Source organism: Haemorhous mexicanus, chromosome 3, assembly GCF_027477595.1.
Source record: "Haemorhous mexicanus isolate bHaeMex1 chromosome 3, bHaeMex1.pri, whole genome shotgun sequence".
In the NCBI taxonomy this organism is placed as follows: domain Eukaryota; kingdom Metazoa; phylum Chordata; class Aves; order Passeriformes; family Fringillidae; genus Haemorhous; species Haemorhous mexicanus.
Genome location: NC_082343.1, coordinates 40297734 through 40322058, shown reverse-complemented (window position 1 = coordinate 40322058; position 24325 = coordinate 40297734). Strand labels below are relative to the sequence as shown.

Below are 24325 nucleotides of genomic sequence, written 5' to 3'. Positions count from 1 at the left end.
ACTGGGGATTTGAGTTTTTTTTTTTTTTTTTTTACTTCGCTAAGGTTGCAATTCCACTCTTAGTACTTTACTTTCCATAACTGTAACAGAAAACGAATAAAATTGATGATGGCTTTTAGAAATGTTTGCATGTTCTAGGATATTTATATCTGATGATTTTAGAAATATTTTAATCTCATTCCACAGTTTTGTACCTTTGATGAACGAAAACACTGTCCAAAGTCTATATGGCACATAATACTGATGTTGAAATTGTCCAATTTGACAGAACAAATTTGGCTGATTTCCTGGGAAGTCTCTGAATGATCTTTTGTCAGTAACAGAAATGAAAACTGTGAAATCAATTTACTTGATCTCTATACTGTGTGTTCATTTGTCTTTAGTGTCAAAAACTGTTAACACTTTTTTTCTCCCTCCTCCCCCCCCAGGGAGGCAATAATGCAGGGCATACAGTTGTTGTGGATGCTGTGGAGTATGACTTTCATCTTCTGCCAAGTGGAATCATCAATCCAAAAGTCACTGCATTCATTGGTAAGTGGGACATCTCTAAAAAACAGACAGTACTGTAGCTACAGACTTTTGACACATTAAAATAACAAAATGTATCTGAGAACATACAGGATCAGCATTCTTTTCCTTCAATTTTTCATAGGCCTAGATTGTTTACTGTCTTCCTAATACTGCCCTTACTCATTTGTGAGGTTGGGATTACAGAAATTTCTTTTGTCTTGGATAGTTCACCTTTGTTCTTATCTACCCTACCAATGTAAACAGCTAGCTGCCCAGTGTATCTTCATTCTCCCATTCTCTTTTATTTTCCCTGTCATTTATATCTCTTATTCTTAGAATACCCCAGTCTCATTTAATCTTTAGCCCTGTTAAGTGCTTACCAGTACTTTTTGAACCATAGTTCTTCCCTCCCTTTTCCACTGGATTGTGTAATGAATGCTTAACTCCAAAAGACTTCCACACTCTTGAGTTCTTACCAAGAAATACTCTAAGGAGAGTACATGGGAAGGTTTAGGGCAGTGGCAGTACTAGGTGATATGAGGTTCTGTGATCTGTTTGCTTTGTGAAGAGGGTTTTAGACTATCTGGTCTGTTGTCCCTAAAAAGCTACTTACCCCCTTTCCACTCTCCCTTGGAATCCTGTTTCCAATGGTTGGGGTTTTTTCCTTTGGATTGCTTGGATGGCCAACATACTTAATGATGTCGTGTAGCCCATAGAATTTCCTTCTAAAAATGAGGGTAAACATAAATTATGTACACACCATTATAACTATGTTTGTGCTTGAGTGCTGTTTCACCAAACAGGTTGGGTCTCTGGGTCACTAAAGGCTGGCTATGACTTAGCAGCACTTCCATGTTGCTCCTTTAATACCCAGAGCTCCTGTCCCTTACACAGTGTACTTCTCCAATTCAGCATTCTGTTGCCGTGCTCTTCCTGTCACTTCTTCCTGCATCCCATTCCTTTGAGCCTGCAGTCTTGCTTTTCGGTTTGGTGTATATGCCAAGAGCAAGTGGTCATTGACAGTTTGCTAAAGAGCAGCTGAAGAGCCTCTGTCACAAGTTACTTGATTCATAAACAGTCCAGCTGGCAGTGACTGTATACTCTGTCAGCAGTAAATCTGCACTTGATGGGATTTGGGGGTTAATTGCCCCTTTTCAGCTGTTACACTGTGACTTGATAATGGGATAGTTATGGATCAACTTGTCCTGCCTAATACTTCTACAGAAATGGAGCCAGTGGGCATGGAAATAGATTCCTGTTGATGATGGGAAGTTTGGGATGTTAACTGTTCCTAGTTTTGAGGGCTGAGGCAGATGATACTACTTCTATTCTCTTTTGATGTTACTCTACTGTGTTTCTTGAAGTTATTACTTGAAAACAGTAAAACAAGGATGCCCATTTGCCTTGTGTTCTTTGGCAGACTTGGTTGAATAGGAAGACCCCCATCCTTTAACAATACACTAGCTGGGACAGAACTTTTTACAAATCCTCATGACAAATCCTCTTGGCTGTATCTTCTGTCTTTTGGTCTTGCCTGTTATGAAGCTTTTTCTAGATTCTTTTAGGTATGCCTTATGTATAAAATCTCTTTCAGGGAAAAACAAAGGCTTAGGATTCCCCTGAAAGAACATGTATGTTAAAAAAAAAAGGGGTAAGGGCAAAGTGATTGAGTAGTATAGTAGAATATTCCTATTGTTTAGGACTGCATAATGAAGGCAATAGTGAAGAAATCTTAAAATACTTTGTGTTTTGATGTGTAGAATGCTTTTATCGGTGTGAAATTAGGTGATATGCAAATAGTTTTGGATGGCAGATCCCTTCTTCAACTAGATGTTCTACTGGTAGCTTTGAATCTACTGAGTTTGGTTGGACCTTAGGATGGATCAGTTTTGCTGTGAGAATGCTCCTTCCTAGGCACTCAGTGATGCTGCTTAATTGTATGAACTAGTAGTCTTTTTCTGAGCAATGTGACAGCTGTAGGAAGGTAAGCTAGCTTTTGATAGGGCTTTTTCCTCTGTTGTTTTTGCTAGTCTCTTAACAGTCCCACCTCTACATACAGAATATTCTGTGTTTGTTTACAGCAAAAAAGTGCCTGCAAGGATGCTAGTGTTTATAATGTGCCAAGCTTTTAGAAAACAATAAGCTTATTAAAATGAAGTACAAAGAGGGAGGTTAATTTTAGATATGAGAAAGAGGAAGTTGGATTTCAGACCGTTCTACAATTTTGTTCCTGTTTGTACTGGTCTAAATTGAAAGTTTGTTTCATTTATTAGGAAGATTCAATGCATGTAGGTAGAAATGCATACTTTAGGAGCAAATCTGGCCTAGACAAATTCCTAAGAATCAAAATTGCAGTAAGTTAAAGAACTTAAATAAAATACTCTGCACACAATATATGAAGTGTCTTTGAACTGTTTGAAATATTTTTTCCCATGCTCGACATAATTAATTAAATTTTATATAATGATTTTCTTCAGGAAATGGTGTTGTAATTCATTTGCCAGGACTCTTTGAAGAAGCTGAAAAAAACTTAAAGAAAGGAAAAGGTGAGAATTTGAAGATAGTAATTTTAAAATAGTTTATGGCACTCTACTCAAATTATTTAGATGGAGGATGCCTCTGTGGAGGTTACATACAATGTATTTTTCCACAACTCCTTTTAGCTGTTGATCTCTGACAGTAGTCTTGGAGTAAGTGCCAGAGCCCTCATGGGAAGGCAGATAAAAGGAATCTCTGTACAGTTTTAGAATATAATCTAAATCAGAATTGTCTGCAGACATTTTTCTTTGCTTAAAAAAGTGAATTTAAGAAGTGAAATGGCTTTTTAAAGTGTGTTAACCTGTTCAAAGTAATTTTATTTCTTAGAATATTGGTGTACACTTTGACCATGTTAATGTAAAGAGGTGCTGTGGTAATCACTTCTTGATTCAGAACTCAGTTTTTGGATACTTCATGTTATGTCTATAGCCATGCTTGGCAGCCGGCTCCTAGAAGTGGGGAAAATCAATGGTCTATATTATTCAGAACCAAAAGAGCTACTAATTGTTTGCTAAAATTGAGGGGCTAGTAGCTTGAATTCTTCTTAAGAATAAGTCTGATTTTCGCAGCTTTATAGATTGATGCCAAATTTTAATTACTGAAATTACTTTTTTTTTCTGTGTAATATGATTGCTCAGCCTTAAAATAGATTGACTGAAGACTAAACATGAAAAGTATTTATACTTTATACATCAGAAGACAAAAATGCTATACAAAGCATAATTTAAACTATTTCATTTTGTCTTTAAAGGACTGGAAGGCTGGGAAAAGAGACTAATAATTTCTGACAGGGCTCATATTGGTAAGTTCCTGTTTGTGGTTTGTTTTTTGTTGGTGGTTTTTTTTTGGTGGGTTTTTTGTTTGGTTTTTGGTTTTGTTAATTTTTGCTTTTTTATGGACTTTTTGTGGCAGTAGAAGTGTCATAATTTTTAGCCATCTCGCTATATAGGTACTTTTCTTTGGATTAGGTCTCCCTGGGTTACTTTGATTTATTGAAGGTCCTAGAAAAAAAATTCACTATGAACCCTCTCAGGTTTATGTTCTAGTGATTTTTTTTTTTTTTCTTTAATCCTATTCCATAAGGGTCACCTAGGCAGGTAAGCAGGTTCACTTTCCAAGTCAGATGAGAAGCACGGAGCAGTCAGAAAGCATTGAGCAGTGACTTGACTCAGGATTTGTTCCCCTTTTGGTGAAAAGTGTTGCCGCTTACAGTAGCGACTCAGATTTCTGGGAAATCAGGTGACCTGGTGTGACTTGAAGCTAATGATTTCCTTACCAAGGACATTGCCACTTGCTTCCTAGAGGAGGTTTTGTGGGAAGGACTCTGTAGGGATGAAGAGAATGGCTGCCCTCCTTGAGAGGAGCTCATCAGTGAAGCACTGAATCCAGCCTGTGCTTGAGACGACACTGCAGTTCAAAGCCTGAAGTGAAATAGTATTGAGTCCAATCCGTCAGAGCTTTAGAAACTCTTCCTGTACCACTCCTACTACATCTTGATGACATCAGTTTTTCCTTTAGATTAGCTCTTTAGATATTATAACATAGCTGCTGCCTCTGGTAGTCATTTTCTGAAGGTGCACACTGTTTAGGACTTTATAAAATAAAAGCTTGTAACATGGGGGAAAAACAGTTTTGCTTTTGGTTTCACTTTCTTTGGTTTCGCTTTGTTTTGTGTTTTACACCAATCTGGAATAGCTTAGTGAGTGAACTTATTTGCAGTTATTTCAGAGTAAATATGTTTTTAGTTTGGAGTAACTAGTGAGATTGAAATAGTTGAGTAATTGTTTCTAAGTTACCAGTATCTTTTCTGATAATTCTGTAGATGAATTACTTGGAAATTGCTTGATTACTAGAAAAACTGTTCTGTGGTGATTATATTGCAGTGGCAGTGCTGTGAATTTTTCATGATTAAACAGATTGTGAGTAAAAAGGACCAGTTGCTGACTGTCACTCATAATCATTCAACCTCTTCACAGAAATGAGCTTTCATAATGCCTCTATTTAGAAAGTTTTGATGATAATTTGAAAGTCTGTTACCATGAAAGAAATGTCTTCTCTAAAATGGGTATTGATCTATGAATGATTAGTCTGTAACAACAGATCAGCCAAAGGTAGGTTCACATTGCTGGGCATGATGTAATTCTTTAAAATAAGGGAGTGCATGGAAATAAACACAAAGCCAAATCCGTAAGGCAAACAGGAAAACCACTCTTGTTCTGGAGAGATTAACATACTCATTAATTACATGGGTCTTTCCTGTGCAATGTGTAGATGGTTTTTAACTTTCAGGAAATAGCGCTTAAGAAAACCAGTTAAATTAATTCTGTTAGCCTATAAGCTGTGCACCAGCCCACCAATCTTTGTATTTAACATGAGTCCTGTAAGATTTTTGGCATGTCAGGGGCGGGGCTGTGGACGTGTGTGTGTCTTTTGAGTTTTGTTGTTCTGTTTTGGTTTTTTGCTTCTTTTATGGTAGATAAAATGTTGATACAAAGGATACTTTGCATAATCTTTATCATTAATAGCAGTATAATGGTTTAAAACATAATCAGGGCTTATGAAGTTGACTTCTGTTGACATAACAGACATTGGTAGGAGCTTTTGTATTTTCAAGTGTGTTTTAATTGATGTTGCCTAAAACATAAAATTGTTTAAGAAATATGTAGAATGGGTTACAATGTTAACTTTCAGGTCTCACCTGAATTTTAGCAGTATGACCTTTTTTTAGTGTATCCGATTTCCAGGATGTTTTTTTTTAATTGCATTTTTTCTTCATTTATTGATATGTTCTTTGGGGCCACTACAAAGTCAAAATGGCTTAGTGATTCTGTGGGACATGCATACTCACTTTGCAAATATTCTACAAAATAAACACTTTTTAAAAAGTCTCTGAAAAAACTTAGAACTCTTCCCTGTGAAAAAATGCAAAAGGAAAGAAAAAACTCATGTAATTTTATTTGCCTTTCTTTAGTGTGTATATTTATTTTCCACATTGGTAAACAGAGTTGGTCCAAAGAAATCATTGCTGATATAATTTGTTTCACACAAAATTTCAACTTAAATTATTTTATTTTCTTAGTGTTTGATTTTCACCAAGCTGCTGATGGCATCCAAGAACAACAGAGGCAAGAACAAGCAGGAAAGAAGTAGGTAGTTTTATTTTGTCAAACACGGGATGACTTTGTACAAACAGGACTTACTTAATTGAATCTCTTTTTTGCTTGGTCAGTGGGTTAAAAAAAATTATCCATGTGACTCTTGAATGTGAACTATTCAGGGATTATTTCTTACAGTTTTATCTTCCAGTGGAAGATCATATACCTAATTAAAGGGCTCTGTCTTTATATTCTGCCTTATGGAAAGGTTTCTATTGTTAATTTGCTAGTTTCTGCTTCCTAGTGTTTTAATTGTTTACTGGAGGTATTTGTTTCTGTATAAATATATTTCTCTTTATGAATATTGAAGAACCCCTTTGGCATCTCCAAATAACTGAAAGTCAGAGGTGAATGTAGATATTCACATTGTCTTCTACAGAGTGCTACTGACTTTCTGAAGCTTTCAAAACTTTTAGAAACCATCTCGCTGTGTTTTTAACTTGTGCTTTCCAAGTAGCTCACTAATTCTTGGGGCTGGGGAAAAAGCTGGCAGAATTAACAATGACCTGTCTACAGCTGGGAAGCATTGTAGTGCTATGGACTTCTCAGATTACAGTAGACTTAGAAGAGCTTCCAGAAAAGGGAGATTACATGGATGAAAAGTAATTGAGGCATACTCATCTGAAAAATGTTTCATCCATGATAATAAGCTTTAAAAGAGTGTCTGATTTGAGTGTATCTTGCTTCACACAGGTTGTCATTGAGTGATAATATGTCAGTGATTTTTACAAGGAGTCATTTTCACACTTGTCTGCGCTGTACCAGCTCTCTTGTTACCTGCTGGTTTAGGATTTAAAAAGCAAACAGAACATATAGATAGATATGGAAGAATATTCTTATTTTAATGAGCCATTATCAGCTATTATCACTGTGTATCAGCTATTCTTCAGTATTTATGGAGCACAAGCTAAAAGACTTTAACTATTACCATTAGAATTACCATTCTAAATGTTAAGTTTATTTTTTCTTTTAACTGAATGCTTTTGTCTGGTCAAATGTAGCTCAAAAACCATCACCAGTAAGGTTCATCTTGTAGCTTCCTTTGCAGGAAGGTTATAGAAAAGCCTAGTACAATCTAGTCTCAAAATCTAATACAATGTATTCTGCTTATACAGTTGTTTTAGCTTCTGTAAGTACAGTCTTCTGACAACTTCTTTATTAATTTGTATGTCTTAATGAAACAAAATAAATGGAAACCAACCCTTCTCTCTGGAGAGTGTGAATTGGGGTGGAGGCTAGTCAGTTGTTTAAGCCACAGTGTCCTGGTCTGGTTAAAGGATACAGTGTGGTGCAAAGTTCATTAAAATGGGGTTTTTGTTTTCTTTTTGGACTAGAGGTAAGCATCACTCCCTGAGTTAACTTGGTATTGAGTCTAATTGGAAGAATTGAAGTTTTTTCCCAAGGTATTTTTGAATCTAATCCATACTGCTAAGGAGTTATATACTTAGTATGAGTTGTCTTTCTGTTCATTCACATATCAAGTGATACTCAATAACATAAAGTTTTGATATGACCTGTGCCTCCTACTTTCCCTGAGGGCCCTCTTGAATTGAGTTATGGTATGGTACCTTCAAAGGCTCTTTGAAGAACTATGGGACACTCTGCATCTGCAGAATTTATAACTGAAGAAGAGTCTGTGTCTGATTGGGGGGGAAACCCAAACCAGTTAAAACTAAGTGCACAATTAAGCTTAGCAACATATCGCACACTTGTGCAATATCGCAATCTTGCAGACTGTTCACTTCTCCTTAAAAAGTTACTTAATGTATTGAGCATGATGGGGAAGATATTTGATAATCTGCCTGTGATGAGTACAGTTTGGCTCCATTTTGATAGCTACTTAGCATGACTCTGGCAGAAGACATTATCTGAAGTAGCCGTACTTCTCTCACAGTAAAGTCAGTGCAAGCAAGTTTTATATTATATCATCAGGACTTAAGCTGGAAAAGGCTTTTCAGGGAGAGTGGTCAGGTAAGGGTAAGAAAAAGAGTTCAGTTTTTCAGAATCAGCTACAATGGAAAATCCATGCCTGTACTCTTAACACAGGGAGAGCATTTTGAGTGTCTCTGTCACTTTCGGATATTTGACAGTGTCTTCTGTTTTCCTGGCTCCAACTGAGGTATTTAGAATGAAATGAAATATTTCTTACACACAGACATGAAATCCATACTCTTTGTGCTGTTGCTTTAGGGAGGACTTTCTTTAGGTTTTCAGGACAGTGTTTTAGGAAGATGTTTATTTCATTTCGGTTCATAATACTGAAGGATGTTTTCTTCACATTTGGTTCCTTAGGTATAAAGGTTTAGAATTGTGTAAAAATAAATATGTAAGCATTCACTAAACTACAAAAAAATATTGATTTAAAAACGGAGGTATGTAGAAGATATTTGCTTGTATAAACAGAGATATTCTGACATTAGATTGCATCCTAAAAGTATCTTTTGTTTTCAATGCTTGAAACAAGGTTAAATACTCACAATTAACAGCATTTCATTTTATGCTTAGGATGTAATAGCTTTAGAGAAAAAAACATCTTTATATCAATAACTCTTTATTATTATCTTTTCAAAGTTTGGGAACTACCAAAAAAGGAATTGGTCCAGTATATTCTTCAAAGGCAGCTCGAAGTGGACTCAGAATGTGTGATCTTGTTTCTGATTTTGATGACTTTTCTGAGAGGTAATTACTGTACACAGTTGTAAGCATAGTTTTCAGTTTCTGGATATTACCCTGTGTAAGCAATTACATCTGGTTCCTGTTAATTTTCTTAATTAAAAGTTCTTTTAAAATTAAAAAATTATATAAAATTTTATTAAATTATACAATCATAATTATTATCATAATTCATTGTTTGAAATGGTTAAATTACCAAATAAATGCAGATACGTAACCAGTAAAAATCAAGGGTTGGTGGGAAGGAAACAAACAGAAACCTCAGTCAAGCATTTTTGCCTTTCAGGTTCAAAGTGTTAGCCAATCAGTACAAAGCAATATATCCAACCTTAAAAATAGATATTGAAGGGGAATTGGAAAAGCTGAAGGTAAGCCTGCTTCTGTCTCTCTGATTATATAATCACTGTGTGCAGTTACTGATACGCAAATCCCTTGGCGTGACTGATGCTTGTGCTTGTGTGAGGAGTTAGACTGTGTCATGGGAAACCATGTGTATCAGTGTTGCAGAGTCTGCTGCTATCCTTAAGGACACTCTTGGCTCTGTTTTATGTAACATTTCAAAACTTACATTCAAAAGAGATGCTTGAATTTTAAGAAAAAGGCTTGTGTGGGGTGATTTCTTCTTGACTTCTACTCACTCAAACATACAGTCTAGGAGAAAAACCAGATTGTAGTTGGGGGAAGTATGTTTCATTGTAAAGCAGAATGTTAAGCACTTGTCTCAGTAAGTTGAGAATTGAAGTAAATAGTTTTTCTAAGTAATAACTCTTAAAATACTGTCTAGCAACATAGAAAAATGGAAATTGATAGCAGCAGAGCTAATGAAGCCTGATTGCCAGCAAAGTAGTCTTTGGTTAATAATGAATTCTGATTTGATGTTTTCCATGAGATTGGGAGAGTTGAGAGTTTCCTCACTGGTATTAGGTTTTATTTGCACAGCATCCAAGTTATGTGAAAATCTTGTGAGGTGTCTTACTGTTCTACCCAACCTTTTTATTCATGCTTTTTGTAGAAACTTACCTGTGTGAGATTATTTTTTTTTTAACCCTTAAAATGTCAACCAAATGTGACATTGTTTAAAACCACTGAGGTGTGTGGGGAACAGGGAGGGCACACACAATTGCATGATAATTCTTTAAGAAAATCAGGCCAAAGAAATCATCCTTCCTCTACCTTTAATTTTTACAGCTCTAGAGTAGAATATATGGGAGTTCTTAGCACTTCTGTTTGTTTTACTCTAAGTAAGGCCTGTTGCACAGGTGTTGTTGTATTTTTATTAGATTGTAGGTGTAGAAACCAGTTACAGTTGATTACTTCCTAATACTTTATACTTTACTTAATGCAGTTCAGGATTATGGACTATCTGAAACTCCTTGTTAAGGTGGAGACACTGCACATATTTGTAGCTTGAGGAAAATTACTTGCCTTATGCTAATGCACTTGATTCCATTCTGAAAGGCAAAGTATTACATTTCTCATGGAGTAAATTGTTAAAATGAGAACTTCCATGTGTTCTCGTGAAGAAAGGCTGTGTACCAAGTGATAATCTGAACATTATTGGCTTCTTGCATCCAGCTACTCAGTGGCAATCAGGCATTTGATGCTGAATTCCAATAAATAACTTCACTTTTACTTAAAAATTATAGCTCACAATTGTGTGCATTTGTTTACTTCAGATGGCCAGAAGCTGAACTCCCTACATGCAGGTTTTGGGGGAGACATTTTGAACACTTGGAAGTGAAAGACCAAATGCAGTACAGTGATAATACTCATGCTTGGAATGTTTCTAAAGCATTCAGAAGTTTGGATTTTTCTTTCCTCCTCATCCTTCCCCCTTTTTTCTTTCCTCCTAGGGAGAGTGTACATATCTGTTGTGTAAATCTGAGTTTCACATTCTTCTTCCCTTTGTTCACATTATGGCATACTTAACATTTCTTTGTTTGCTTTTCCTCTTTGAAAGGAATATGAGCATTTTTATGAGGGAACAACAGCAATTCTTCTCTGGCTGCCTTTATCATAATGAAATTATACTATACAATAGTCTTTTGTGTTATTCAGGGCTACATGGAAAAAGTAAAACCAATGGTAAGGGATGGTGTTTATTTCATGTATGAGGCTTTACATGGACCACCAAAGAAGATCTTAGTTGAAGGTGCAAATGCAGCACTGCTGGACATAGATTTTGGTAGGTATGGTCTTCTTGAGACACATGCTGATATACACTTGCATTGTGTAAAAGGAACATTAAATATAAACTCTCCTGTGATAAGCTGTTCTCATGCCAGAAGTGTTTTTTGTTTTGGAAGAACAGCACTCTCTATGACTAGGAAATAATACAGGGGTGGGTGAGTGGGTTGTTAATTAAATTATTTCAAAAAGCTGTAGACTCTCCCGGGAGTAATAATTTGAATGACGGTAAAGATCAAGTAGCTCCTCTTAGAGTGTAGCTATTACTTCAGCATCTCTAAATTGTAAATGAAATCACTCACCATTTTTTACATCTGTGGAAATCACTTGAGAATAAAAATGGAGAGCTTTGAGAGGCAAAGCATATATGCAAAATACTTCTTGACTTTTGAAAAATCAGCTTGCTTTTTAAAAAACGTCTTTAGTTAACACTCAGTTTTCCATTGTTTCACATTGTTGGGAAAAGTGTTGGTAATCTGGATTGCTAATGAGGAAAGACTGAAAAGATTATCCCAGTCTGTTTGATATTCAAAATTATGCAGTTTTTCTTAAAACACTGTAAGTTTGCTAATAAATTAGAAGATTCTAGGTTGTAGAGGCAGCTTTTTTTGTAATGGAATGATTGTTTTGTTATTATGTTGTAACAACAGATAATCTGCTACTGTGAGCCTGTGTGATTGGCTCCTGCATTTTGTCACATTTTTCTTCAGTCTCACTGGCCTTGTAACAACATCATTTTTATTGTTAGGAAGATACTAACACCTGAAATTGAAACCTGTAAGGACTGCTGTCAAACAATTATGAAACTGGCATGCACTCAGCTTTCAACCAATATGATTTGAGGTATTGGGTATTTTCAAACATACTCAGTCTTAAAGCCTCTTATTTTAAGAGTAACATGTGTCTTAGTTTGGTGCTTATACTTACAGAGACTAATCTTTCTCAGTCTGAATATTAGAAGACACATCCTTTTTTTACAAGACAAAATTAATAGGAAAGAAGTCTTCAGATATACTTGTCACAGGGAAATCTTTGATGCAAAACTGAGATATTTGCAAAAAAGTCTATCAAGGAGGGTTGTTTTCTTGTAAATGGTGAGTATTTTGGATTTCATGTGAACAGGAGGTGCAGACAGTCTGAAACACATCAGGTATGTCTATAATACATACAGAGTTGTTCAGATTAGTTTGATTTTTTTCCTGCCTCTGCTGAGAGACCCAAGCACATGAGGAAACGTGCTCTCCATAGGTAGATACCATCAGTGGATTGAACACTTGTATTAACAATAGACAAGCCCTAGTCAAAAGGTTTGACGTTGCCAGTTTGATTATTAAGCGTTCTGAATGAGGCTGTTGTCTGTGCTTTGTTGCATAGAAGTCTTAATATTGAAGTGAGTTTTCTGAATGTGTGTCTATTGGCTGTGAGGATAGTAAATCCCCAGGCTTGCAATCCATCCCACTTTCCTGGAGCCTATAATGAAGCTCATGTGTGCATTTGTCTGGGAATGGGGGGGCAGGTGTGGGGATGTATGGTCTTCTGTGTTTTTAAGCACAGAGTAATGACAAAGCAATGTAAGTATATCAGACTGGGAGGTGAAAGTGAGTAAGAACTGTTCATTGACTCTGGTTTTGACATCCACTAGCTATATTCACCTGTCAGTACTAAGAAAAGTCTTACCACTGTGTTCTACGATTAAAAACCTGATTAATGCTTGCAAACTGCTGTTACGTATCACCTGTAAGCCTGAATCTGTCTCTGGAGTGATTTGAGTACCTAAAGCGAATCTGTGAAACCTCACTGATGAGTCTCTGAAGGATTTTTGACTTTGTAAAGATATCTATATTGCTGAAAGAACTGTATTGCTTTTAATTCCTTTTGTCTTGGTTGTTCCTCTCTTACCTATCTCTGATTCATGTCAAAAGACATAACAAAAAAAGTCTGACACAGCAGGTAGAAGTATCTTGCTTATGTGCAGTTATAGTGAGGCTGAAGTATTTGTTCACAATTCAGCTGGGGACTGGCATGCTCAGTTTCATTTGCCACTACTTAATTAAAAAAAGGTATAAACCTAAGGATTTTGAGATGTTCAAGTCTCTTCTTTGCAGTCCAGGCTGCATTTTAAATGACAGCTGAATATTTAACTAGAGACAGACTTGTACTACTAGACTGTGTTCCAGTAGTCTTCTTTTTTTAATGATCTTTTTTCATTTGATTATGCAAACAAAGTTGTTCTTTCCAGAACTCTGCATTTCATTGCAATTTCTTATCCTTATAATGTGCTGATTGGTTTGTAGAGTTTGTATTTTATTTTTCCTCCAAAAATTAAAGATAGTAAATCTCCATTCTCTAATCTTTTAATACTGGTTTCTTAAGGGTCTCCTTTCAAATTTTTGCAATGTTCAGTTAGTGAGTTTATTTAGTGTAAGAAAGCAAGGCATGTTTTTCTGGTGTCTTACTCCAGTTTTTTGTTATTACATGATGTACCATCATTCAGAATTGTTATGTAGTCCATTTTTACCAGTTGAAGAGATTCCTACCTTTTCCAATGAAGGTGAGTCAGACAATGTACATACAAAGCTAAGAGCTTACTGAATGTGTTCTTGACTGTAAAATACATTTATTGCGTTGTTTTGATTTTGAGTGTTGTAAAATCTAGGTAAGTGCAGTGCAAGTAGTATTTCTCACCAGATTAGACTTTTTTGAAAAAAACAGCTTAAACCCAGTGTTTTAATAATTTTCTAAACCAAATGTTTTGGTTTTTAATAGGCACATATCCTTTTGTGACTTCATCAAACTGCACAGTTGGAGGTGTGTGCACAGGTCTGGGCATGCCGCCGCAGAACGTTGGGGAAGTGTACGGGGTTGTGAAAGCCTACACAACCAGGGTTGGAATTGGTGCCTTTCCTACAGAACAGGATAATGTGAGTATTACAGCCTCAGGTGTGACCTGTGGGGTGAAGTAACTTGGTGTGTCCTGTCTGAATTTCATTAAGTCAGTGTTAGCAATGGTTAAGTGCAGGTATGTAAGTGACAATGTGTTTGGATGTCTCAGTCTTCTGATTCTAGACTGAGCTTACAGGACTGCCAAACATGATTGCAATTTTCTTAGACATTTCTGTGGAATAGAAGGTTAGAGCAGGAACAAATTTTGCGGTTTGCCTAAAAATCGTTCTCTTGAATTAGAAAGAACATTTTGTATTGCTGTCTTCATCCAAGTGGACAGCATTGTGAAAAACTGGGGGAAGGACTTTAAAGGTAATTTACAATATATTGCAAAATGTTAAGTAAGCGCCTGCATCATGTGTTGCAAATCAAAGAAATCCACACGCTGATGTGTCTTACTCTTTGTTAGGAAATTGGAGAATTGCTGCAACAGAGAGGCAAAGAGTTTGGTGTTACCACTGGTAGGAAGAGAAGATGTGGCTGGCTGGACCTTGTCTCACTCCGATATGTCTATATGATTAATGGATTTACTGCGTGAGTTGGTTTGCTGAGCTTTGCTGGCACCTTGACAGGAAATCATGAAATGCTGTAGATTACTGTAAATAGTACATATACCAGTTAGTAACATTTGCACTGTTACTACTGATCTGTTGATTGTTTTGATATTTTGATAAATTAGCTGTTCCTCATTTTTCCTATCGTGAAATATTTTTACATTTGATATTTTCATAGATGTAGATTTTTCTCTCCTTTCTTTACGGAGATTTCTTTTGTTAGTTTGTCTTCAAAATAAGATAGATGGGAAACAATCAGTATCTCCATTAGTGTGTTTAAGTATTAAAAATACAGATATGTCTTTGGGATGTTAATCAAAATGAGAGGTGCCTGAAACACTGGTATAAAATTGCTAGCAGATCAAATAGTGTAAATACATATTCTATTTAAATACTTCTGTTTTTCTTGTTCTTTGTGGGTTTTGTTTTAAATAAGATGTAGCCAGGTATATGTAGAGCCAGTGTTTGATTATTTTTCTGCCTTCACTGTAGGACAGGAGCATTTGGCAGAGGACAGGAACAGACACCAACAGGCATTATGCAATGAAACAGTCATCTTAAATGGTTATACCTTAAATGGTTAGGTATCTTGGCAGCACCCTCAAAAATTAAAATTATAACACTTAAAGCCATAGACAAATTCATTCAATTGGAGAATACCTGTTCTTTGATTTTTTTGGGTATTTTCATGTAGTACTAGATTGAAGGATGCAAGAAAAAATGTTTAATCTGTTTAATCCTTTTTTGTTGCTGTCATCTTGTTTCAGAGGTGGTTTTTTTTTTGGTTCGGGGTGTTTTTTTAAGTCAGACCAGCTAACAGATAGTGCCATATGAGATATTTTCCTAAAGAAATAAAATTAGTTACAGGAACCAATTTTGTTTGATTTTTTTTTCTTTCTTTTTTTTTTTTTTTAACAATGTGATAAGATTTAAGGGTTGTTGAACTGATTTAACCAGAGTAATGTTTCTTTATAGATTGGCACTTACCAAATTGGATATCTTGGATGTATTTCCAGAAATCAAAGTTGGTGTTGCGTACAAACTAGATGGTGAAATCATACCTCATTTTCCTGGTAAGGCTGCTTATTTAAAAGTTTTGGATTTTGGTGAAATGTCATGTGGTGCTTTTAAATGCATTTCACTTCTACTGTAAAACTTACAAGAGGAGTGTCTTACTTCAGCATCAAGCCGTTAATGTCTTCAGATGTACCAGACATATCTTTTCACACCATACCAGTATTTGCACCCTAAAGATACCTGTACCAAATACTGAATTTTGTCTACTAGAAAGATTCAAATAGCTGTATATGTTACTACTTGTCCTTTTTATTTTATGCAGCCTGCATCACCTTCAAGCTAAATTCGAAGCTTGTTTCATACTCTAAACTCTGTTATCTTGTTTCCACTACTGTATTGATGCCCATTACTAGCAGGCCAGCTTTTCATTTAAGCATGCAGTGAACCCCATAAGAGAACAGGTTCTGTTGAAAGGCCAAGTTTTTCTTTCCTTCTGTTACATTTCTAACAGTTCACTTCCTTTTAATGATTCACAGAGCAGCCAAAAACCTACAAAAGCTACACAGTGTAAAAGAGGGACAAGGGGTGGGGCAAGAAACTAGCAACTAGTTTAGGTGAAAACAAGACTTATCTTCTAATGCATGGCCAATGTACATCAGCTTAGCATGATAGAAACTGTAGATCCTGAGGAGGACAGTGGTCATTTTTACTTGAAGAGTGTTACCTGCATGTTAAAATATTCAAATATCACAAGCCAGTGTTTTTATAGATAGTATGTTGTGTTCAGTTTGTGATAGTTAGACATACTGCAGAAAAAAAGGAAGAACATAAAACAGTACTAAGGATTGGGCTTTTTGATTTTCATAATGTGCGCATATATGCCCATTTTCATTGTAATTGGTACCTGAGGGTTAGAGGCTGGTCACCAGTTACAATTTTTCATGTGATATCATCATCATCAGAGAACTTCTTGTGGGTGAGGAGATCAACCATATTAATTGGATACAACTCACAGTAGGATTTTTGTAGTACAAAAATGTAATTATTTGTAAAGGAGTAAGTGATGATGTGCCACTAGTCCTTGAAAATAGCACATATCTGTTAAGAGTAATTCATAAGGAATTTTAAAAAATCTTCTGTTTCTCCATGTGCTTGTGGGAGTTTTTCTAAGTGATTTGCTGTCCAGAATCTTCAAACAAAAGTGCTAGTTCCAGTCTGAATGCACGCTGAATGATGTTGATTCAGGAAATTTAGTACTCGTCTTGCATTAAACCAGGGAATGCTTTTCCCTTTTTAAGACTCTCATATTATCTGATTGGTACTCGTATCAAAACATTAAGGACATTTGTGTTTACTTGAAATGGCCTTTGAACATAATGGAGGTTGCACATTTGAATAGAGAACTACTCAGTAAATGCTTTTGCTGTAGCCCATTGTATGATCTTGTGCTCAAGCCAGGAAAACCTTTTCTGGCAGTCCATCCTTAAAGATGGCATGAGCAGGTAGCCATGTTGTACAGTACTAAGATGTCAGTAATTTGTGGGGTTTTTTTTCATTCATTGTATGTCTCAGGGCCAGAATCTTTTTAGATACAACTCTTGAGGGAGCAGACTTTGTTCCTTGTATACCTCTAGGTAACAGCTGACCTTTGGTCATAGCAGCACAATGTGGCTCACCTGCCTGTATTTTTCTTTACTGTATGAACAATTAAGAATTCTGGTAGAACTTTAGTAGAAGCTGTTGACATACTGTCTTCCTTAAGGCGTCAGGAAGGAGTTTGAGCTGAACTTCTGGTAAGCTGGAAGATGCTGTCTCTCACAGTGCCTCTATGTTCCACACTTCTCTTTGCTATACTCCTCAACATTTGGCAGCATTTTCAGCACACATGCTGCAGTTAACCCCTGCCCCTGGCATAAAAAACAAAAGGTAACTTTATTCCCACTGTGTGTTTTGCAGACCATTAGACTGTTTCTGATGTCTACATTTCTGCATGCTGTGTGCTTGTATAATTTTTTTTTTTTTCAAAGGTGCCACTGACATTGGAATTTAATTTAGTAGAAAACTAGTCTGGGAAGCTCTCACTGGCAGACTTTTTCTTTCTCTCTCCCCTTCCTACCCTCCCACTGTCTTAGAGATGTTCATGATTTACCCTTCTTGTGAAATGACTGTCTCTAAATTAGAATGACACACAATACCCACCATCTCAGGAAAAGCATGCCATGTTTCATATTTTGTTTCTTTTTCCACCTGGATTGGAGAATCATACAAGTCTCACTCAGGGTTTTTTAGCTTAGCTTTCTGTGTGCATTTCATAATTACCTCTTAAGCAGGAACCTAAAATGTCTTGTGAATTTATGGCTGCCTTCAGTTGGTGTTACTGAGGCTGTAGTTTTTTGCTGGCCAATGATAGGAGTTTATGGAAGACAGAACTTCCTGCTAGCTTTGAGCCAATCAGTTAAAAAAGAATATAAAAGCTATTGTCTAGTTCTCTAATGCCTCCTGTTCGAGTTCAGACATCAGTTGATTTCAGCACAGAGGGACATAATTTCTAGCTTAGGAAGTTTGAAAACACAGATGCTTAGGAAATTGGGAGATTACTTTGGACCAGCTTTTCTTTCATGCTTGTTTTTTTAATTTTTTTTTCTTGCACTTTTCCCCTGAGCATTTGCTGTCGGTTAAAGAGCTGGCACACTATTCTGGATGCACCTTTGGTCTGACCTACATGACTATTTTCATGTTCAGTTTCTGGAAATTGCTGGAGGATCTTTCTCTTACAGAGGTTCCAAGGTCCCAAATCTGAGATATTTTTTCTGAGTTGGAAGTAGCATCACAGCGCTCTTCAAATTATGATATCATTGTATTTGCTCTATTATATAGTTAAGCAGTTAAGGAATAATCTGGAAACCCTAAAACCCACTGAGGGAAAAGCTCAGTGAAAGGCTGAGAGAAATCAGGTGGTGACTAGATCTGGTACTACACTGAGCTCAGTTTGTGGCTTGTCTTTACCACACATCATCTTTATTACACCTGCTGGGACAAAATTAAAGAAGCATTTAAAACATCAAGCAATGCATCCCTTCTTTTTCTTCTCTCTTAGGGGGAGGTAAGGAATACAGGCTAATGGAAAATTCTAGTCAGTATTAGACCGTTCAATACCAAATGCTTTCAGCAGTCTCTCTGACCTCAGCAGAGAGGCTTCAAAGGCCTATGGACATCCAAGATGAGGTGTTCATTCACTTTCCCTCTTCTGAAAGAGGGAGGCTAGGGACCATCTGCACTGCCTGGTGATCACTTAGTGTTTGTGCACTTTGAGTGCATCTGTTCTATTGTACAGATCATCTGCATAGCAGACAACACCTCAGTTGTTACTTCTGACAGTAAAGTGCTTATCCTTGGCTTCCCCAACCAGACATCCTTAATGTACCTGTCTCTTCTCATTGCCATGAGTATTGGTTCAGGAGTCCTTGAACCTGGGAACACCTTGGTACAAATTTTGCACATTTTTTTGCTGTTATAGACTTTAAGGACAGCAGAGCAGTCTTCTTTCAGCCTTTCTCAAAATGCCTAGTCCATTAAGGCTGTCCTTACAACACTGCTGCTGTTGAACTGTTGCCCGCATCAGGACAAATTGTTCAATGTGCTGAGCTTGAGTTTGTTGGCTACACACAAGGAGGGGATTAGCATGTGGTTTTGTATTTGCATCTCTACTGTACCTCTTGCACTTCAAACCTTTTCCCAGGCTGACTAGCTGTCCTGGCAGGAATGACTCGAACTGAGACGCAGAGCCTGCATAAATTAATTACTATGCCCTCTTCTTCATGAAGGCAAGAAGGAATGCCTGACTCCTCCCATTTTTAAATCAATATATTTTGATCATTTTCAGATTTAAGTAGTTTGTTTTGCTGTCCTGTGTCATTCCAAGACTTAATGTTCAGACAATTACTGGAGCGATTCAGTTCCAGAGCAGTATGCCTAGGATGTTTTTCAGTACTAGAAATCATCACAGGATTCATAGTTAAAGGACAACATTGTAGCAATTTACTAAATGAAGGACAAAATATTGCTTGTCTTCTGAGAAGTCGTGGGAACACTTACTGTTTGTACATTCTGTGGGACTCCACACTGGTTGAGAAATTCATTGCAGAGTTTTGGGGCAAAGGATCTGTGGGTATCAGAGGTCAGTTAAGTCTTAAGTACATCTTATGACTGTTTAGTAAAAGGTACACTCCTATGCCATTTTAAAATATGTTTTAGCTGCTTGATACTTACAGACTGGTTCTTAATTTTGCTTTCACAATTCCCTTATGAAGAGGGATCTGATTCTCAGTATTCAGAAAAAAAAGAACATTTTGGGGAATTATTTCCCTGAAAAGTTGTTTTCTGAACTGAAAAGATTGTGGTTTCAGCAAAATATATGCATGTGACTGAGCACTGGAATTCCTGAAGTCTTGAGTCCAGGTAGTTACTGGATTTTTTTCCCCTTACGCTTATATTAACAAAACCCCCAACACTTTGGTGGCTGCAGTGCTTGTATTAGCTTTTGAGCAAACCTCTTTGTGTAAGAGGTAACACCTCATTAGTGTTTCATGGCAGAGAACATACAGTATCCATGGACATAAAATTTTTGTTTCTGTTTGCTTCTCAGCCAACCACGAAGTCTTAAACAAAGTAGAGGTTCAGTATGAGACACTCCCAGGATGGGTTACGGACATATCAAATGCCAGGACGTTTGATGAGCTGCCTGTAAATGCACAAAACTATGTTCGTTTTATAGAAATGGAGTTGGGTGTTCCTGGTGAGTAGAACAGATTTTCTTCTTCTTGTCTGGCTTATTCCTGCTCCATGAAACCTGTTTGGTATTTTGTATTAATGAACACTCAAAGTACTGAAAACTAGTTTCTAACTGTGCTTATTGTGATGTACCTGGTGCCACTGGTGGTTATGGTGTTACTACTTTTTATTTAGTTGTTGAACTCAAAATCTTCAGAAGTTTTAATAGACATTCCTTCTCTGGCTTATACTATAGTTCTTGCTCAATTAAGATTTTTTTTTTTTCTGATAAGATTTTTTTTTCAATTAAGATTTTTTTTTTCCGATTTTTTTTTTTTTTTTGATAGCTTGCTGAAGTGTCTTTTAGACTGGTTATAATCAGGGTTTAGTTTTGCTATGATCATCAAGTCAGTGGGACTATGGGTTATTAATTAGTATCATGAATTATTTATGATAGTATACATTGAAAGTATATATGTATATATGTGTATAAATATATATGAGTATTCATGAGAGTATACATTGAGAATTGAATTTTATATGAGTGTATATATATATATGTGTGTGTGTATATATATATATATATATATATATATATATATATATATATATTCCTGAATGATACATTTCTTGATGCTCCCTAATAAAGGTGATCCTGTGTTTCCATCCAAAGCTGGGAGTTAGGAGATGATGCAAATTTTTACTTTTCTGATCGTTTTAAACTACCCTTTATCTTAAAATCTGTAAAAGTGATTAATTTATTGTGGCAGTTTCAAGAATATCTACTTTTGAAGTTGTCAGTGTATTCTTTGAGAACAACAGACAAAGTTATCATTTCTTAATGTGTGAATAGTATATGCTGTGTTTCTCTTCAAAATGTGGTGCTTAAGAAGATGAGTTTGTATCTTAAGATAGATACAATCCACTCTTGCTTTGTATTACTTACAATAGAAGTTTGCTTTTTCTCTCCTGCAGTTAAATGGATTGGAGTAGGGAAATCCAGGGAATCAATGATCCAGCTGTTTTAAAGATTTCAGATGCATGGAAGAAAGCACACTCCTCAAAAGACTGCTCATTCTTAAATGCATTAGTAGCCCGCAAAGCAAAGATGTTGGAAAGATAGATTTTTGCATGGGAAGAAATGCTAGAGTTGATACCCCCAGATCAATTGCTACTCCTGAAAGAGACTCAACATGAACCTGTATCAATTCCTGTTCATCTGCAATTACCAGGACACTTCTCATTGTTGTTCAAGGTGCCATCAGATTTTTTTTCTTTACCTAATATTTACTTCATAATGTAATTCCTGTTTGAAAATCTAAGGTAGCATTGCTTTCATGACTGTTTGTCTTTGTTATCCTCTCTCTGCTTTTGGCGGTGTTACTTCCCTGAAATTTTAGACAGTAAAAATAATGCAGTTTTGCACAAATAGTTTTACATCCTCATTATTTGTATTCTTAAAGCTGTTGTATTCTTAATGACTGGTCTTGTGAGTGATTAAAGAGGGGGAGTCTGATTTTATAATGCTATAAATGCTGTCTAAATTATTGTGTGATCTTTTTTAAAAGAAGATGTGATGCCAAGTTGTTACGAATGTCCAGGTTTTTTTAGCTGTATAACACAGGAAACTTACTCTTTGTAACTCACAGAGAATACTCAAGTGTTTACCAGGAAGTGTGCCCAGGAGGTTAAAAAAACTGATATTGTAAAAAGTTCATTTGCAATTATTAAAGAACCGTTCTGATTTTGAGTTAAATGTTTTATAATGTTACTCTTTCTTTTCCTGGCATTTTAAACTCTGTGCTTCTCTGCTTCCAAGGCGCGTATCTTAAACTGTTCTCCTAATTAACTGGGGTTATATTTATATTTTGTGAGAAGTCTAACATTTTGATGCCCTTTCACATTCTTTTCTTCAGAGTCAATTGAAGATCCTACTCTGGAGGTTTGCCAAAGTGCAGACATTTCTGTATTTATAAGTTGAAGATGCTATAGAAATAACATTTAATGTATTCCATGTATTTGCTTTGGTTGTGGGGTAAATAACAAGTGTACACCTCAAGACATCTGACATATTTTGGATTATTTTTGGGAAATGTGGAAATGTTTCAGAACCATTTAAATTTATAACCATTATTATCTATTCCAAAGAATCTGATTTCTTTTTGCAACAACCCAGTAATTATATTTTTCCTTTGCAGATTACTGAGAATGACTCTCTTTTTACACACTGTGCTGTGGTGTTCATGTGCTTCTTTTTAACTTCAAATAAAACTTACTTTGTTTCCTAAACCCAAGTTTGTATCGGGGTGGGGCAACAGTTTTAGATTTAGTTTAGTAGATTTTGGCTGCATATAAGAATATGTGAATGAATATAAGAAAATTCTAATGCAAAATAAAAGATACCAGGCCTTTTTGTCTTGAGTAACCAGATGTTACCTGAAATGGAATAATTTGTTGGACTATGCTGCTGCTGAGGTGGTTAGCACAATTTTTATATTCTAAATTGACACAAAATAAAATTGCTTGTCGTAAGAGGAGAGACAGGAGGGTTGAAGGATAAAACAACTGATTTTTAAGGAGCATTTTCTATTGAATTGCGTGCATGTGACAGAGCAGTTACTGGGGTCTGTATTTTATTTGCATAATGTGAGGAAAGAGGTGGATACCACAGAATGCTGGAAAATTGGCAGATACAGTGAGAAACCTTTGTATCAGCATTGCATGTAAAGATCATTCTCATCAGCATTAAAAAGCAAGCTGATCTTGCTTTTTAAAAAAAAAATATTTTTTTTTTTTTCCCCTGGAGAAGATGAAGCTCTAGTTTTGCTGTCAGCCTTGCAGTGCAGGAGAGAACCATACCATCCCTCCCTAGCTAAAGGACACCTTGAATTGAAAATATTTTCCAAGTTCCCAGATGGAGAGAAGGAGGGCTAGAACCATGTGAAACGTAAATTCCAGTGTTTATTTAGAAGGAAAAAAATTCCTTTTTCTAGGCAGTAGAGGGAATTGATGTTGCAATGTGAACAGTAGGTAATAATTACTGAGTATTCTTGTTCCCTTATTGCTGTAGGAGGCACCAAGGCGATTTGTGCTGTCAGTGAAACTACCAGCCAAAGACTGTGGGCCTAGCTGGTTCAAGAAGTAAATAAATAAATAAATAAATGAGGGCATGTTTCCTTCTACAGTCAGTGAATAAATAAAACACATCCAGGGAGCTGTGTTTCACTTCTGCCAAGCAGAGACCTTCAAGTTCAAGGTTTCGATTTTTTCACTGTTGTAACCCCACTGTACAAACTACCATTGTTTTTCAGTGTAGGAATTCATATTCCCAGATGCAGCAGTATTTCTGAGCAATACAGCAGTAGTCTAAAATGATAAAAAGTATTTGTGCAGTATTTTGAAAGAAACAAAACAGAATTGCGTTGGGTGCAATACTATTTATATTCTTTTGCTGTCTTTTAAATTCAGCTGAGATTTTTCTTTCAAGTCTTCCATTCAAGGGCAGGCCTGGAAAATTGAGAACATTCTCCTGCCAATACTGGTCCAGGATATATGTGGTCTAGGATCTCTTGTTTTGTATTTACTCTCATGACCTGGAACAAAGAATGTCTCAGTTTCAGGTGGTTAAACTTGGCATCTGTAAAGTGTTTTATGTTGTCCCTCCATGCTAGTTTTGTCTAAGTTTTCCTGGAGTGAATTCTTAGACTGGTGCACACTTACCTTGTGTCAAAGAGCGGTGATAGCCTACCAAATTTCCCCCTCCTCCGGTGCTACCTTTTCTCCCCCTTATTTCACTTGTACAGATGGGGAAATAGATGGGATGTTGTCACCAGCCTGAGTGTGGTGGGAACCAATACTGAAAGTTACAGGGATTTTTTCAAACTTCATGTTCACCTGTGGAACCAAGAAGGAAGAAGAGAACAGCAGCCTAATACTTTACCTTCAGCTCTTTGTCCAGCAGGGGCAAAGGTAAATGGC

General features: G+C 36.3%; 1 protein-coding gene across 1 annotated transcript in view; it reads left to right on the top strand.

The window, feature by feature from the left end:
* Positions 1-22636, top strand: part of ADSS2 (adenylosuccinate synthase 2) — a 37532-nt gene extending 14896 nt beyond the window's left edge. The window contains exons 2-13 of the mRNA XM_059841468.1: positions 429-531; positions 2988-3056; positions 3800-3850; positions 6128-6194; positions 8775-8882; positions 9163-9244; positions 10935-11061; positions 13830-13984; positions 14416-14540; positions 15536-15633; positions 20223-20372; positions 21323-22636. Of these exons, the coding sequence (XP_059697451.1) occupies positions 429-531; positions 2988-3056; positions 3800-3850; positions 6128-6194; positions 8775-8882; positions 9163-9244; positions 10935-11061; positions 13830-13984; positions 14416-14540; positions 15536-15633; positions 20223-20372; positions 21323-21375 (1188 nt within the window). The 3' untranslated portion in view covers positions 21376-22636. The remainder of the gene's footprint in view (positions 1-428; positions 532-2987; positions 3057-3799; positions 3851-6127; positions 6195-8774; positions 8883-9162; positions 9245-10934; positions 11062-13829; positions 13985-14415; positions 14541-15535; positions 15634-20222; positions 20373-21322) is intronic.
* Positions 22637-24325: the final 1689 nt, after the last annotated feature.